Source organism: Stigmatopora nigra, chromosome 12, assembly GCF_051989575.1.
Source record: "Stigmatopora nigra isolate UIUO_SnigA chromosome 12, RoL_Snig_1.1, whole genome shotgun sequence".
NCBI classification, from domain to species: domain Eukaryota; kingdom Metazoa; phylum Chordata; class Actinopteri; order Syngnathiformes; family Syngnathidae; genus Stigmatopora; species Stigmatopora nigra.
In genome coordinates this window covers 7,464,864-7,480,136 of record NC_135519.1, presented here as the reverse complement: position 1 = coordinate 7,480,136, position 15,273 = coordinate 7,464,864, and the positions used below count along the sequence as shown (strand labels likewise).

The 15,273-nt window shown below is 38.5% G+C and overlaps 3 protein-coding genes across 3 annotated transcripts; 2 read left to right on the top strand and 1 right to left on the bottom strand.

The window, feature by feature from the left end:
• The first annotated feature begins 816 nt into the window (after positions 1-816).
• Positions 817-4,502, top strand: LOC144205513 (RING finger protein 122-like). Its single transcript, XM_077729919.1, has 7 exons — positions 817-1,245; positions 1,396-1,690; positions 2,126-2,282; positions 2,709-2,742; positions 2,837-2,878; positions 3,085-3,167; positions 3,584-4,502. Exons 2-7 carry the CDS (start codon positions 1,666-1,668, stop codon positions 3,675-3,677), a joined length of 435 nt encoding a protein of 144 aa, XP_077586045.1. The 5' UTR covers positions 817-1,245; positions 1,396-1,665; the 3' UTR covers positions 3,678-4,502.
• Positions 4,503-4,621: 119 nt separating this feature from the next.
• pcgf6 (polycomb group ring finger 6) lies at positions 4,622-8,305 on the top strand. Its single transcript, XM_077729917.1, has 10 exons — positions 4,622-4,950; positions 5,606-5,705; positions 5,907-6,003; positions 6,084-6,139; positions 6,293-6,352; positions 6,626-6,737; positions 6,953-6,980; positions 7,291-7,389; positions 7,596-7,682; positions 7,806-8,305. The coding sequence occupies exons 1-10, from the start codon at positions 4,915-4,917 to the stop codon at positions 7,854-7,856; spliced, it is 726 nt and encodes a 241-aa protein (XP_077586043.1). The 5' UTR covers positions 4,622-4,914; the 3' UTR covers positions 7,857-8,305.
• An 83-nt stretch (positions 8,306-8,388) lies between these two features.
• Positions 8,389-11,380, bottom strand: LOC144205511 (alpha-internexin-like). Its single transcript, XM_077729916.1, has 5 exons — positions 11,063-11,380; positions 10,455-10,685; positions 9,766-10,293; positions 9,158-9,282; positions 8,389-8,941 (listed from the first exon to the last, which is right to left on the bottom strand). The coding sequence occupies exons 1-5, from the start codon at positions 11,363-11,365 to the stop codon at positions 8,755-8,757; spliced, it is 1,374 nt and encodes a 457-aa protein (XP_077586042.1). The 5' UTR covers positions 11,366-11,380; the 3' UTR covers positions 8,389-8,754.
• Between the last annotated feature and the right edge of the window lie 3,893 nt (positions 11,381-15,273).

Below are 15,273 nucleotides of genomic sequence, written 5' to 3'. Positions count from 1 at the left end.
TTTATTTTTATATATTCACTTTTTTGTATTTAGTTTTACAATTAGGGCCACAGAACAGTTCAATATTTGTGCTGCAATTTATGTGTTGCAAGTTCTAAAAGTGCTTTAAGTTTGTACATTCTTGTATTTTATTTACAAATGTATTTTTTTTCAAACAAAAACAACGTTATAAACTGACAAGTATGTCCAACTGTGAAACACATGGTACTTTGTGTGCTTCCATATTTCTGGAATATGCTAACATTTCTCATTTCACTGAAATATGACATGTCCTTGCTGCATTCTTTATTATGCAACCATCCAGCAGTAACTTGCAATATGATCCAGTCCAATATCAACGAGTAAAACTCGTGGACAGTTTGTTAACTGTGAAATTGCACAACATTAAGAAATTAAAATTTGCCCGACCACATGAAGCTATAAATTTTTCCTCTCACCTGTTTCTCATGAAAACATGTCATTACAAACTATTCAATACATAACTGTTATGTATGATGTTATTAACATCTCACCGATTACACCCTAAATTACACCAAAATCAGGCAAATACACTGAGACACCATCATCACCTTCATATAAATGGTATCTAACTAGTAAGCTTAGTAGCCGTGTGTAAAGTGTAATAATGTAATGATATTGTCATTTTTTTTCAGTATCATAAACAGAATTGGTTAATTGTTAGATTTACACATTCTGTTTCCACCTTTTGCTTCTTAAATGTTGTTTGATAATAACTTGCTGCTGCAAAGGAAGGAAAGAAGTGGGGGAGGAGGAAGGAAAAGCCCAAAGAGAGAGGGAAAGAGGGAGGGAAAGAGAGAGAGAGAAGGAGGGTGGCAATGAAAACAGAGCTGTGATGCAGGAGCGAATCACATGAGCATGGATCTGTTTACAAACTGAGAACGTACATAGACGTAAAGTAGGAAAACGAGGGGAAAAAAATCACACAAGGGATCTATGCTTTATTGTGAAGAATTGAGCTGTGTCACATAACCTTCTTGTGCTGGCTTTCTTGGCAGGAATGTAGCCAAAGAGATGAAGAGCTGCTTTCAACAAGAACCCCGAGCCTGCTTGCTTGGCTGGCTTTGTTTCTGAACATCCCTGTCCCTTTCCTATGTATATCCATAATTGGCCAGGTCAGATTTTCCCATCCAGAGAGGAAGAAGGCACTGTGGATATCTAAAAGAGGAGAGGATACGAAAGAAGGGAGGAAGAGAGACTCATTTTGAAAGGAGGACGAAGCAAAAGGTACTGCGCAATTTAAAGTTTCAAACACAGTGCTGTATGGGAATTGAAATATTCTTTTACTCAGTGGGATAATCTTTTTTCCTGTTTTTCAATACCAGTTATTGTCAAGCAGAACATGGAATTTTGACAATTTGTGTTTAAATCCCTTAGGAATGATGGAGGATTCTCTTTTCTGTTTTTGAATGACTTTCCCCCAAAAGAGTGATTGGAGACTTATTCCAATGATGACTTCTTGAAAAACTTGGTAACTCTCGAGTTGAAGGATTCACTTCAGGGGATAAAGTACTGTGACCCCAAGAACTGGATACTACAACTGGTGTACAGCCTCAGTCACTATCAAGTTGCCCCTTTATGGAATTAGACTGGCAACTTGTCTTAAAACATTTCTGACTTGGACTTTTGTACAATCCAGGATATTTAATGCAACCTTTTCAGTGGTGCAACGGTAAGATTTTCTTTCATGAGTTTAAAAATAAGTTGTTATTATATTGTTTCAATTTTAATACCGTTTTAAGTGTTGTAATGCCTTGGTGGAATTTGAGTCTCACTTTTAAAATAGGATACATGCTTTAAAGGGGCCTCGTGAATATCAGTTTATGTCAGCCCATCTTGCGTCTTATGTAAAAGATCTTCTCAAAATAAATATAAGTGTTAGGCCACAAATTAAAATTAAAGCTAGTGATGTCTTCATATGTTTTTGCATACGATTCTGAGCCACTTAAATTTACCTACTTAGTTGACCATTTGGCGTTTTACACCATGGCAAACGTGCATTTAACTATTCACAAAACCAGATGACCATAGATGTCTTGCTTGTTTTAGCATATTCTATTGCATTGTTCTAATAGTTAAATTTTTCTGTTCCTCCTATTTTTTTCAGGGTGTCGGTGTGACATCGCACTGCAGAACTCCGACCCCTCCTGTAAGATGACATCTGAGGAGCTTTTCAATTTGCCCCTCAATGTTTACGTCATCATTTTGGGCATTGGGCTTTTTATCGTAATGCTCATTCTCATTTTCTGCTGCTACATGCTCAGGTTTGTCAGAAAAGAACCACTCGCTTAAAAAAATATGCTGTACTTACGTCGAAAGCTTAGTCTCAAAATGTTTGCACTTTCTACTAGACAAATATTTCCAGCAAAATACTCACACACGTGGTATTATGTAATTCTTAACAAGATCTAATGTTTATTTACACTCCAAACCTCAAAATATCTAACATCCAAGGTCTACTTTTATCATCTTTCTGACCAACTTTTTGGCAACTCTGAAGGAGGTCACATGGGGTAAAGCTTGGTGTCACAGGCTCTTACATAAATTCTACATTGTTTCAAATCCAACACTTGTTCAAGGACTATTTCTACTTAATCTTGAGGCACGACTACACATGCGGGGATAATAATGTGCTCGTTACATAATTTGTACAATTCTGGATTACTATATACTGTAATGTGGTTTCACAGATTCAGGCAGAGAGAGCACTATGGCTATAATGAGGTAAGATTGTAATAGAATTTTAGCCCCAAATCACATTATCTCTGTTGTTGCAGATGTTGAAAGAATATATATATTTTTTTATATTACTCAACAGGTTGTGCTTAAAGGAGCTGGAAAGAAACTCAGCCTTGTTGGGGTAAGTTAAGTATGGGGGGATTGGATACCAGTTTGAATTCACTCAGATTCATAACCAAAGTGTTAAAACCACCTCAGTAGAAACACCAACACAAGTTGTTACAATTGTTACAACCTGCATGAAATATTTTAGAAGTCACACCAAACATGATAGAATGCTACAACAAGTAAATTTTCATTTGACACTTTAATATTTTCCCTTCACAGCAAACATGCGCCGTGTGCTTAGACGAGTTTCGCAGCCGGGATGAGCTTGGAGTGTGTCCATGTTCCCATGCTTTTCATCAAAAGTCAGTTCTCTCACTGTTGCATAATATGATTTAACACGAACACACAAAATACCAAGATGTTGTTTGTAAAATAGCCCATTCAAACACATTTGCAGAAAACACCCCAAAAAATAAATCCCAACTTGACTGACCTGTGGTTAGAAATTCCACTGAAGTATAAAAGTATTTTGCTTTCATGTTATGAAGCACAAAGAGATGCCGACATTTTATCAGTGTGCATGCACATTCCTAACGTTGCAATTTCACATGTTTGAACAAGCACATTATTCATAGAACAGCGAACATTTTATGCTGTGAGAGATTGCAGAAATTTCCACCACATTACAGTCACTTTTTAAAAATATGTTATATTAATAAAATCTGTTACCAATAAATGCATACATGTTAACACTCAATTTTGTAATGCTTTTTTTCAGGTGCCTAATGAAATGGTTAGAAATCCGAAGTGTCTGCCCCATGTGCAATAAGCCAATGTGCCGCCTCGAACCCGAGACTACACAAACTGCATAGCAGGCACGGGGTCTTCTGGAGGTCTGAGAGGGACTGGAAATATGAAATCCACAACCTGACATTGCTAAAAAAATAACACCTGTTACTTCAAATATACATCAACCCTAATACAGTAACATATTTACAAAACAAGTCTTATAGATGACACGTGTTAGTGTGCTCTCAAATAATTCTTGTAAGTGCATCAATTATTCAGATGTATAGCAATAGTTTAGGGTAAAAAATAACTACTTTTTTCATCGTTATTCACACTTTAACTGTTCATAGATATGGATTAAAAATCTTAGGTAAAAGCAATATTCTTAGCTTTCTGAGGACAAAGTTGTGTTTTTTTAAATGCTAATCACTCCCGTGGCTGTATGTTTTTCTTTTTAAACAACTATGCCACTATGACATTCAAGTCATTGTGAACATGTTTTTTTTGTTAATTTCTTTGCTTAAATTATGAGGTACAAAAGCAAATGAAAATACTAATGCAATTTATCATGCTCCCCTAAAATAGATAATTGTGCAATGCAGGGACAATTTGTACTAAAAAGTTGACCTATGACTTATTTAAGATGATGTGGCCAAAAAATGCTTGTTTTTAATAATTGCTTATTTATATATTTTAGGATGTTAGTCCATAAAAAGCCAGCCACAATAAATCTCATGTTAAATAGCACTTGGTAGACTTGAATGAAGAATGTCTTGATAAATTATTTGTCTAGAAATATATTTGTATGTAGGAATGTCCATATATGAAAATATATTTAAAATGTATAGATAGTGGTTGATTTAAAACAAAAATCAATACAAGCGTTGTCTGTTACACCTTTTCCCTAATTTTGTTTCATGTTCTTACTGTAGATGCCTACATTTTGAATCTATACTTTTAAGAACTTCATGAAAAAAGTGAAACAAACAAGTTGGAACATCCGGAATTCACGCACTTATTGTGAAAATCATAGGCCGGAACAAATTCTTTGACCCCACCATGACTGAGAAAGTGCGCGTTTCTTTTAGTTCTCTGGATCTGTAATATTGTAAAAACAAATTCTCAAGGGATCTAGACAGACTATTCCCGAGGATTTTGAGAAGTGACTGCTTAATTTGGAGTGCAACTCACTTTAAGAAAAATCACAATTTCAAGCAGCGTGCACTATTCAGTACTTTGGTGGCCGGCACAAGTTGACCACTAAACTTTTTAAACCTTTTTATGTTTACTTTTATTTAGAGTGATTCACTGGTTTTACGAATGACGACTGCATTGTGGAGGGATTCTGAATACGAGGTAACCATTTGATAATTTATCAGTACATTTTTGTATACAATGTGTCAATATCGTATTTACACTGTAAATGATATGGTGAAAAGAAATCGATAAATATGACCGCTTTTCTCCAATCGCTTGAGAGGAAAATTTTATTGAAACAAAATATGCAATTAAAGTTTTCCATAATACAGCAACGTAGTGCTATATAGGCATTTTAAATCAGCATCACCAGCCGACAGCAACAAATAAAACTCCACGTTGCGCGTTCGGTTAGGTAGTATTGTTATTGTTGTTGACGTCATTTTTTTTTTTTTTTTTTTTTTACCATTAGTAACCATGTGAATCACTGAGTCAACTCTCCACTCAAATATGCCTAACTGTTGCATTGTTGGTGGGTGCAAGATTCTTGCAAACAAAGATCTAGGGATATCCATGCACAAATATCCCCCAAAATGCACTTAGACGAGCGTGGATAAGGTTTTTTTTTTTAAATGGCTTGTTGAACCTGCAGAGACCCAGTTGAACAAATGGTTGGTGAGTGGGTCGTCCCAAAGGCGCTGACAGTGCCTTGCGTGGCGACCCATCGAGCCCTTTGTGACACTATACGTATATTAGTAAAGTTGCTTTGCTTTATCGAGTTCATTTAATATCTTTTCTTTTGGTTTTCCATCAGCCTAAGCTCCCCCTCAATCAATTCTACCCATACATTCGATGTGGCCTTTGCTGTGGCTTTCTCATCAATGCCACCACCATCACAGAATGTTTACATACATGTAAGTAGCTCCAATGGTGGGGGAAAAAACGTTGATATGATAACTTTTGTATTGTCTTTGTCGATGATTGATGTCCAAATCATCTGATTCTTCAGAAATTTACTCTGAATGTGAATCATTTCAGGACTAGAGATAGTCCAATCGATTGCAACTGGGAGTGCTGGCAGCAAGTTTTTATTTTTCACGCTTGTCTTTTCCTAGTTTGCAAAAGCTGCATTGTGAAACATTTTTACAACAGCAACAAGTGTCCTACATGCACCATTGTAGTGCACGAAACACAACCCTTTTACCACATCAGGTACATAATATATAGATTTCTAGTGTTGTAGTATTTTTCACTGTCTAAATTTTTTTTTCATAAAATGTGTCTTCCTGTAGGCCCGACAGACAATTGCAGGATATTGTGTACAAAATGATTCCGTTCCTGGAAGATTGTAAGTATAGTGTGTGTGTGTGTGTGTGTGTGTGTGTGTGTTTGTGTTTATGCAAATATACATAGTCTTATAAACTAATATGTAACATCTACATTTGGTTGATTGTATAGTTTGTAAGTTTTAAGCTAAGCCGTTTTATGTTTTATATTTCAGCTGAAAAAAAACAAATGGCAAACTTCTATCAAAAACGAGGAGCGCAGATTCCAATAGAAGGTAAATTTATCCATCTATAAATGGTATTTATTATTATTATTTGTTTATAGTTATCACTCCTTATTTAGAGTTCATGTTCAGTATTTAGTTGTGAAAGATTAATATAATAATTCAATAATTTAAAAATGTTTTTGTTACCTAAATTGAAAAATCTTGTTTGAATTCCATTCCTTGTGCATCACTTGTGCAGTATGCTACATAATGATGTATTAAATTAAATATGAATTTCAATGGTTTATGGAAAATGTTAATATTGTTTGTATTTTTTTGCAGTCACCACGTCTGCTCCTTCAAGGTGCAAAAAGCAAAAGAAGGATTGCACACAACAGTATATCTTCAGCATTCCGCCTGAGCTGGATTTATCTCTGCTGCTCGAGTTTGTAGGGTGAGTTATCTTGACATTCTTTGGAGATCCTTATGTTTTTCTGAATGTGGAATCAAATTGGAACACAACATGTTAGGTAAGCTATCTAGAGCAACAACAACAAATGATTGTAACAATATTAGAAGTCAACTACTGTGTCACAGAATGTTTAATATGCTGGTTCTATTCAGTCACTCCTTAAAAATATGTGTTCATTTGATTTTTTTCCCTTTCAGGGCTGAAGAGGGGATAAACAGCTATAAGGTAAACTACTATTTAACATATAGAATTTTTCCAGAAAATGTTAATTGAAGTCAAAATATTGTACACGAAAATCCAAAAGTAATGTTTCAATAGAGTATGTTATAATACAACATTTTTGGGTTACAACTGCTGATTTAAAAAAAAAAAAAACAATACAGCATTGAAACTGTATGGTTAAATTATAGAAGAAGAAGAGCTAGGGAAAGAAACTTGGAAACAACTCCATTATTTACTTCGGAGTACTTGAGTGCATATTTGGGAACATCATTATTGTTAATTTGTTGTATTTTGTAAATCATTGCATTTTCAGCCACTAGAGAGGCCTTATATCCGTGTGTCAAGTGAGGCCACCATCCGCCACGTGGAGCTATTCATCCGAAAGAAGATGGAACTCAGTCCAACTTGCCAGGTGAGTCGGCCAAGCTCACTAACAAGCTTAATCAGTCTGCACAGTTACCTTTATTCAACCAAGGTCAGCACAGAATTTGCTCAGTTGTCACATGTTCACAGACATTTGTGTTCCCTTTTGGCCTTAAGCTATTATAGTATCTAAGGAATGGGCTGATTCAAATTGTTTTCTTAACTTAAAATAACATTATTTTTTCTCTATTTTAGGTTGATGTGGTTTGTGGAGATCACCTCCTGGATCAGTATCAGTCACTGAAAGATGTTCAGAATGCTGTGGGATCTAAGGCCTTTGAGGTAAGCATGCCACTTTACTATACATTTCTACATGAAGGATGTGCGTACTCTAGCATTCAAGAACTGAATATCGTAAAAGAGGATTTGATTTAAAAAGCCAAATTATTGTTTTTTTCCCCTCAGGATGGTCTGTTGGTGCTGCATTTTGGGTTGGTGCTGTCTTGTTTGTCTTAAAAGGACAGATGGATCCAATGGTGGCATTGCAAACCTGTCGCTAGGCGGAATTACAACTGGACACTATGTGTTACTTGGGACGGGACTTTTGTGAGAATCTTTTCAGAACATAGTGCTGCTATGCTCGCTGGACACAGCAAGTATTTTTTTCTATATTTTGTGAGTCAATACATTATTTGACACATTTTCAGTGCCTTTTTTTATAGTGGAAGTCAATGCTATAAATGATAAATGTCACTCAAGAGGTACGACCACAACTGTGGCTCTTTAGTCTTAAAACAAACTTTGTTGTTAGTCTTTCCTTTTTATTTTTCTATTACTTATACTTTGTCAGGTTTACATTGTCAATTTTAGAATGTTGAGAACAGTAAAATAAGTTCTAGGAAAGAACTATTTTGTAAGTATGATTGCTTTAATAAAATATTTAATATTGATGTACTTGAAATTCACTATTAAGGATTCTCGGTTTTTTTTCCCCCTCAAAACTATTATATGCACTTATAAACAGACATGAAGAGAAAATTGGAAGGTCTACCGTTTACTAATCATACAATGTATTGTTTTATTTATTTTTTACATGAAAAACAAGCACTAATCTGTGTAAAATTTTAACACATTACTATTTTATCAATAGTAAAACACACCTGACCTAAAATAGGTGACATGTTGATACAAGCTTACATTTAAAACATTTAGAGTCCAAAATCGTTCTACATATTTCAGACTTATGCACTACATGAATGGTCTGATTTGTGAAAATGTTCAAAATTCCAATTTTTAACTCCAAACCATCACTTCAATTTGATTGCCTCTTTTTCTGTGCATATAAGGTTTTTGACTAGAACCTAAGAAATACAGTACAGGTTATTTGTCTCTTTCCCTATCTGCATCTGTTTCTTCAGTTGTTTGAGTTAATGTCGGCTTGGTCCTTCTCCTCCTCCTTGAGGCTCTCCTTCTTGGCTCCGTTCTTGTCTCGCTCGTTGCTCCTGGAGGAGGCAGCTGGGGCTCGGGACTGGTAGCTGTAACTGGTTGTTCCAAATGACAATCCGGAGTTAAAGTGAGTTTCTTCGCCTTCCAGCAGCTTCCTTGTGGGATTAAAAAAAACATATTTCAGCATGAATTGAAATTTACTTGTAACTAGTAGACGTCCCTGTTAATGGCAGCCAAGGAGTTAAACAGCATCATGAGTTTGATTCACTTATAGTGAATCATTCTTGGCCCATAATTTGAGGGTGATCGACTCTTAGTCATATGGTCCTCTATAGACGCACTATATTTCCATGCTTTTTTTATCTAACCACCTGTAAGCAGCTATCTCAATGTCCAGGGCCATCTTGACATTGAGCAGATCCTGATATTCTCTCAGGTGCTGGGCCATCTCTCCCTTGAGGTTCCTCAATTCTGTATCCAGTTGGCTAATCGTGTCCTATTTTGAAAAGAAAAGTTCAACCGTTATGAAAAAGGTTCATACAGTCAAAGTGTTGACTTTTGCCTTTTTAAATACTACAACCTTTAAAGCTTACTCAATTTGAGCTTCCCTAAATAGCAGGTGAAAACAGATGGCCTTCCTGTATCCAATTTAGCAGCAGTCCGGGTTAATCTAGATACACAGGATCAGTTCACTAAGAACTTTCACTGTCTGCAGCCAAGTGTCTTCCAGACTAAAAGAATTTCATTTAACTTTGACATGCTGTCCATTAAAGCCTTTGCATTCATATGTCCAAAGCAGGTTGGTATAAAGCTATGGTTCATTTCTGGAGCATGCACGTCAGCAGATGGCAGATTTCACTGCCATTCTCCAAGGTTCTTTTCCAATGGCTATTAGTAGTACTTCATTATTCTGGAAAGCATTTATTAAAATACAACAACAATCTTGGACCAACACAGTGAGTTAGAGTACTACTTATACCTGCAATACTGTCACTTCGCTGTTGTGAGCATCCTCCATCTCTGTGATTTGCCTCTCTAGAGACTCGTTGGCCCCCCTCAGGGTCTCGATCTCCAAAGTCTTGGCCTGCACCTGCCTCCTGAACTCATTCATTTCCTCCCTGCTGGCTCGCATGGCCTCGTTGCTCCTGGTGGCCTGTTCGCTAAGACTGACAAACTTGCTCTTGTACCACTCCTCTGCAGACTGCAGGTTTTTGGAGGCAATAGACTCATACTGGTTACGAATCTCTTTCAGAGCAGAGGTGAGATCCGGTTTGGCAAGTTCCAGTTCCACGGAAACCTGCTGTGCCTCCATCATGCCGCTCAGTTCCTGGATTTCCTCATCGTGGACTTTGTTCAGGAAGGAGATTTCATCCAGAAGTGACTCCACTCGGCGCTCCAGATCCAGACGAACGGTCGCTGCGTCATCCACATCCTTCTTAAAGGACCTCAAGGTTTGCTCAGTGTCTTCGCGCACGCTCACCTCCTCCTCAAATTTTGCAGTGAGTTTCTGAAATGTAGCAAGTATTAATAAATACACATCTAGTTATGTATACATGCAGTAGATGTCCTACTCTGAAGGCACAGAGGCAAACACAATAGAGAAGGAGAAGTTTCATAAATGTTTTAAGGGAGTAATTGTATTTGTGTCTTTGGTGATTCCCATTGTACCTGCAGTTCATCTTCCATGTTATTCCTCTCAATAAGGATGTGGTTCTTGTCCCGATTCAGTTCCTCCAACTGGGAACGCATGTCCCTTATCTCTTGCTGGTAGAGATGCGCAGTTCGTGATGGTTCGCTTTGCCTCTGCCGCAACGCCACCAGCTCGGCCTCCAGTACTTTATTCTGCTGCTCCAGGTGTCTGACTTTATCAATGAACATCGCAAAGCGATCATTCAAACCCTGTGCAACAAGACAAATTCTTCATTGGTATAATTCGCAGGTTTGCCGTTTGTTTTCAGGACACGCTGGCCTGCAAATATCTCGGAAAAGCTGGATTAAGTGGTTAGGGGAACTGAGGACTGGTCCTGAATCTGTTGTCCCCACAACCCGAACACGGATAAGCGGGAGCACCTTGACGGACGGCAATATCTCGATACAAATGAGTGGAAAAATATCAGTGATGTGCACGCCAGAGTAGTGTGAGTATGGCCTTCTCATTCGTTGTGTTACAGTTCAGTTGTCTATGTGTGAGAAAATCCTGAGTCACTGAAGTACCTAATGATGCTTAAAAAGATTAAAACAAAGGAACAAATGCAATTCTCTACGATGTCACATACCTGAAGTTGTTCTTTCTCGTTGGTTCTGATGACTTTTAGTTCATTGTTGACCACCGAAGTTTGGGTCAAATCGAGGGAGTCTGAGGCCACAAAAGAGTAGGAGCCCGGAGGTTGACCTAGCCGTCTGTACATGCCCCCGGCAGAGGTGCTGGTCCGGGACACGGCCATGGACCTGACCCCTGGGGACACCCGTGGAATGGAGCTGCTCATACGGGAGGAAGAAGTGGGGAACCTGGAAGAATCCCCAAAAATCTTTCGGTAAGAGGATGACGTGTATCGCTCCCTGTAGTTCATCTCTGTCATAGGTCAGAGCTCAAAGTAAAGTGTACTTAGAAGAGATTTGCGGCAGCTTTAAGCAACGTGTCTACGGCTGGACGAAACCATTTCATGTACAGGACATACCAAACAAAACGGTGCTCAAAACTAATCCCTGTTAGGAGAAAAAAGGCTGTTTTAATGCACTCACCCCACATCTCAAAACAAGCTCAGGCTAAGAAAAAATGTTGTCTTCTTTAAAATATTTGAATTTTAGTCAAATGTACTGTCATATTGCCTCAGGACAAAAACAATGATTGAACGCCATCCATTTTCACTGGAAATGAGTGGCAAGTCAATATGGAAAGCGTAATAACGGCCTAATTTACTGGTTATTACAATATCTGTATTTCAGCACCTCCACTGGATGGCCAAGGGGTGTCAGTACAAAACAAAACTTCTCTGATTTAAGAGCTAGTGGTGTGGAGGCATTAATAAAAGTGGGTGGGTTATAATGTAATTCTCTATCAATTAACTGAAAGAAATATAGAAGGGCAAATTATTATTGTGTAAAAAAATAGCAAACCATTTACACATCACTTTAAAAATTTAGCTCATACTGTATGTGCACATATAAATAGTGATTTTTTTCGGATAGATCATCTCTAGACGTAGTGGCGTCCCCCATAACCGCACGCAAGATGCCTCTCTGGGGGGGATGGGTGATCAGGTCTACGTGACAGCTCGCTGCTGTGGCGGCTGCCGCTTGTGCGTTATTGGCCACCGCTCCGTGTGGGCGTGGACACGACATTCTGACTCAGCTGTGAGTCACCACGCAACTTGCCCGCACGCCACACGCAGCAAATTCTGCTATGACTCCTGCTGCATTTATGTGTCCTCGGAAGAAACAGAAGTGCCCCTCGCTCAGCATTAGTGAAACAGTCTCAAATCTGTAGATATTTCTTTGGTACCCTTGATAATCATCAGTGTTATTTTTCTTTTTTGTGGACACTAAATTTAAGAAGTCATTCATTCATTTTCTTATCTTACCCATCCCATCTATGGGCACCAGACAGGGGGCAACCTAAATTGGTGGCCAGCCAATCCCTGGGCACATGGACGCAGAGATTTTGACCGGTCCACACAAAAATGAATGATGGCCAATCGCAGGGCACAAGGAGACAAACAACCATTCACACTCTCACTCATACCCCGGGGTAAGCCTACCATGCATGTCTTTGGAATGTGGGAGGAAACTGGAGTACCTGGAGAAAACCCACCCATGCCGGGGAGAACATGCAAACTACACACAGATGGTGAGGCCGCTGTGAGGCCGACATTATTTTGTTCATCGACTTGCACGAAACATAGTGTAGAATAACTGTTTCACATCTCCTGGCCAATTTAGTGCTCTTTCTTACTTCACCTAACTTTATTGCCAGCTCTTGCCCCCACTTCATAGCTCCTTTGGGATGCATTCCTTTCCTTGCTGACTAGATGCCGGCGGACTCCACATTGAGCTCTTTGCAGTTGAATCATTAAAGATAAATAGTATTTAATGCAGAAGATTCAGATTCTGCAAAATCCAGCCGTTTAGTGCACCGATAAAAGAGATTGTGGAAAATGCAAACAAAGGAGAAAGTTAACTGAGTTTCTTATTCACCAGAGCACACAATAACAAGCGCCAATTTTGTCTGCTAGTAAGTGTTATGTAACCGAAAAAAATAAATAAAATGAAACAGGGTTTCAAAAATACAAATCTTGATGAACGTGAGTGAGCTCAGCTCTTGTATACTTGCTGCTGACTCACTGGAGCATTTCTAATCCGCGTCATCTCTTAGATGACGCAGAGCTGTTTTGTGCTACCATATCAACAACCAATGATGAATAATGAGAAATAGAAAATGAAAATTATGCTTTGTATTTTCAATTCCTTGAAAAAATCTCCTGAATTAAACCACAAAAGCAGTGCAAATGTACCAAACAAAGTCCATGTATCGTATATTGCTGCTTTAAATTAGCACATGGCGTCTCATCACCTGTCCATTCATCATTAATTCGCCACCAGTATGGTGAATGATATCCCTGGCATATGACATGGAATGGAATCTTTCCAGTGGAATGTTGATGCCTTTATTTTGAGCTGAGTGTTCACAATTGTTCCATCCCTGGAGGCACTGACCCCCTTTTCCTTATTCAAACACACAGCACCTCTTGCTCCTTTTGCCCATATTGTTTTCCCTCAGTTTTGTCATCCTATGGCACACCTCATTTAGTCAGACAGATTCTTGTCATTTATTGATTAAACAGTTATAGTAGTAATTAGCCTGGGACATTTTCATGTAAATAAACTAAGTTTTTTTGGACAGAGTAATTAGCTGTGCTTGATTGGCCGGAAAAAGAAACCCATGGCGCATCTAGTCTTGTCAAGAAGAGCATGAAAGACATCAGACCCAACAATGCAGATTTTACCTGAAGATATCAAATGCAAAACAAGTCTATGGCACACTGATTGTAATTTCCTACCACAAAGTAAACTATATGTTTGTTCAGTGTTTGAACTAAATGAGGTAGGACTAAATTCATTTCAGTTTTTGATGCATTTTGTGCATTGGTTCTTCTGTCTAACACACAAATCAAAATTATTTTTTACACCCCATTGTTATGTTTTGTGAAAATATCAATTATAAGAGACAGCTCCCCCTCCTATCACTCCCAAATCACAACAAACCGAAGCAAATAATTCCGACACACATTTGAAGTGTCCAAGATCAATGTGTCACTTGACGAGCAGCTGGGATAGACTCCAGCAACCCCTGCCACCCTAATGGGGATAGAGTGGTTCAGAAAATGAGATGAGATGAGTAACAATATAGTTCATGAAGATATCTTGGAAAGTGCAGAATTGTAAAGAAAATGTGTTTTGATTCTACTATAATAATTTTAGTTTTCTTCTTTGTGACTTTTGTTATTGTACAATTTATACAAAATTAAGTGCGTGCAGGGCCTTCTGCTTTATATTGACATTTTTCAGCCAACACATGTTCATTTATTTTTCCCCCAAATATTTTTGGAGCAGATTGTGGACAAAGAACTGGGTGTCTGGAGAGGGTGCTGCGGAGGGGAGAAGGGGACGATGGGTGGGAGTCCATAAGGGACGGCTGGCTGGCTGTTTATGGAGGTGAGTTTGAGAGGGCAAAGGTGGGGGAATGGGAGGGGGTTTGCACATGTGTTTGTGTGTGAGTGCATTCATCTGCATAAAGACGTGCACGCACTCGTCTGCCCGGGTAGCTGTGTGTGCACACTGGCGACTTCAGCCACTGTTTGTGTGTACGTGTGTCCGTGTGTGTGTTCTTTTGTTTTGCTCTGGGTTGCTGGGTGATGAGACCAGCTGGGAGGGCTGAAGCCATTCACTTCCCTTCTGCTACCCTGAAGGCAGCCAGCAGGGAGAGAGAAAAAAGAGGTCGGCAGACTGAGATAATAAAAAAAAAGAGAAGAGAGCAGAAGCGTTTGTGTGGTGAAATGTAGATGTTTATTTCTAAAGGCAAAATTGAGACAAGGGGGGTTTTCAATCATCAACCGAAAGGAAAATGAAGGAAGGCGGGAGCTCAAATAAGAAGATGGAAGAAAGTGGTGTGATGGTTGATGCTGAAGGGTAGGGTGGGAAGGCTTAACTATTAATCGTGATAGAGCTGAGGAGCTGACTCAGGCTATTTGCTATGGTGTAGGAGGTAAAGTGTACAAGACGACCATCTATTTAGCGTTAATCAGGTTACCAGAGAAATATACATCTCTTTGTGAAATCAACTATCAGATTATTGATGGTTGTCAATATTCACTCAAAGCCGCATGTCACTGATTGTTTATAAATCTTTTGGATGAAAAGAGCATCCTGAGTGGACTTCTATCATCGTCACTTGCAACCAATAAGTTAAGATACATAACGTAGGACTCAA

Coding starts and splice junctions, on each gene's coding strand:
- LOC144205513 (XM_077729919.1), top strand. CDS start 1,666: ATGCAACCTTTTCAGTGGTGCAACG. Junction 2,879..3,084: donor AGAAACTCAGCCTTGTTGGG/GTAAGTTAAGTA, acceptor TTCCCTTCACAG/CAAACATGCGCCGTGTGCTT. Junction 3,168..3,583: donor TCCCATGCTTTTCATCAAAA/GTCAGTTCTCTC, acceptor GCTTTTTTTCAG/GTGCCTAATGAAATGGTTAG.
- pcgf6 (XM_077729917.1), top strand. CDS start 4,915: ATGACGACTGCATTGTGGAGGGATTCTGAATACGAG. Junction 4,951..5,605: donor GGAGGGATTCTGAATACGAG/GTAACCATTTGA, acceptor GTTTTCCATCAG/CCTAAGCTCCCCCTCAATCA. Junction 7,683..7,805: donor TGGGATCTAAGGCCTTTGAG/GTAAGCATGCCA, acceptor TTTTCCCCTCAG/GATGGTCTGTTGGTGCTGCA.
- LOC144205511 (XM_077729916.1), bottom strand. CDS start 11,365: ATGACAGAGATGAACTACAGGGAGCGATACACGTCATCCTCTTACCGA. Junction 10,294..10,454: donor ACATGGAAGATGAACTGCAG/GTACAATGGGAA, acceptor GCTACATTTCAG/AAACTCACTGCAAAATTTGA. Junction 9,283..9,765: donor GCGAAGTGACAGTATTGCAG/GTATAAGTAGTA, acceptor TTTTCAAAATAG/GACACGATTAGCCAACTGGA.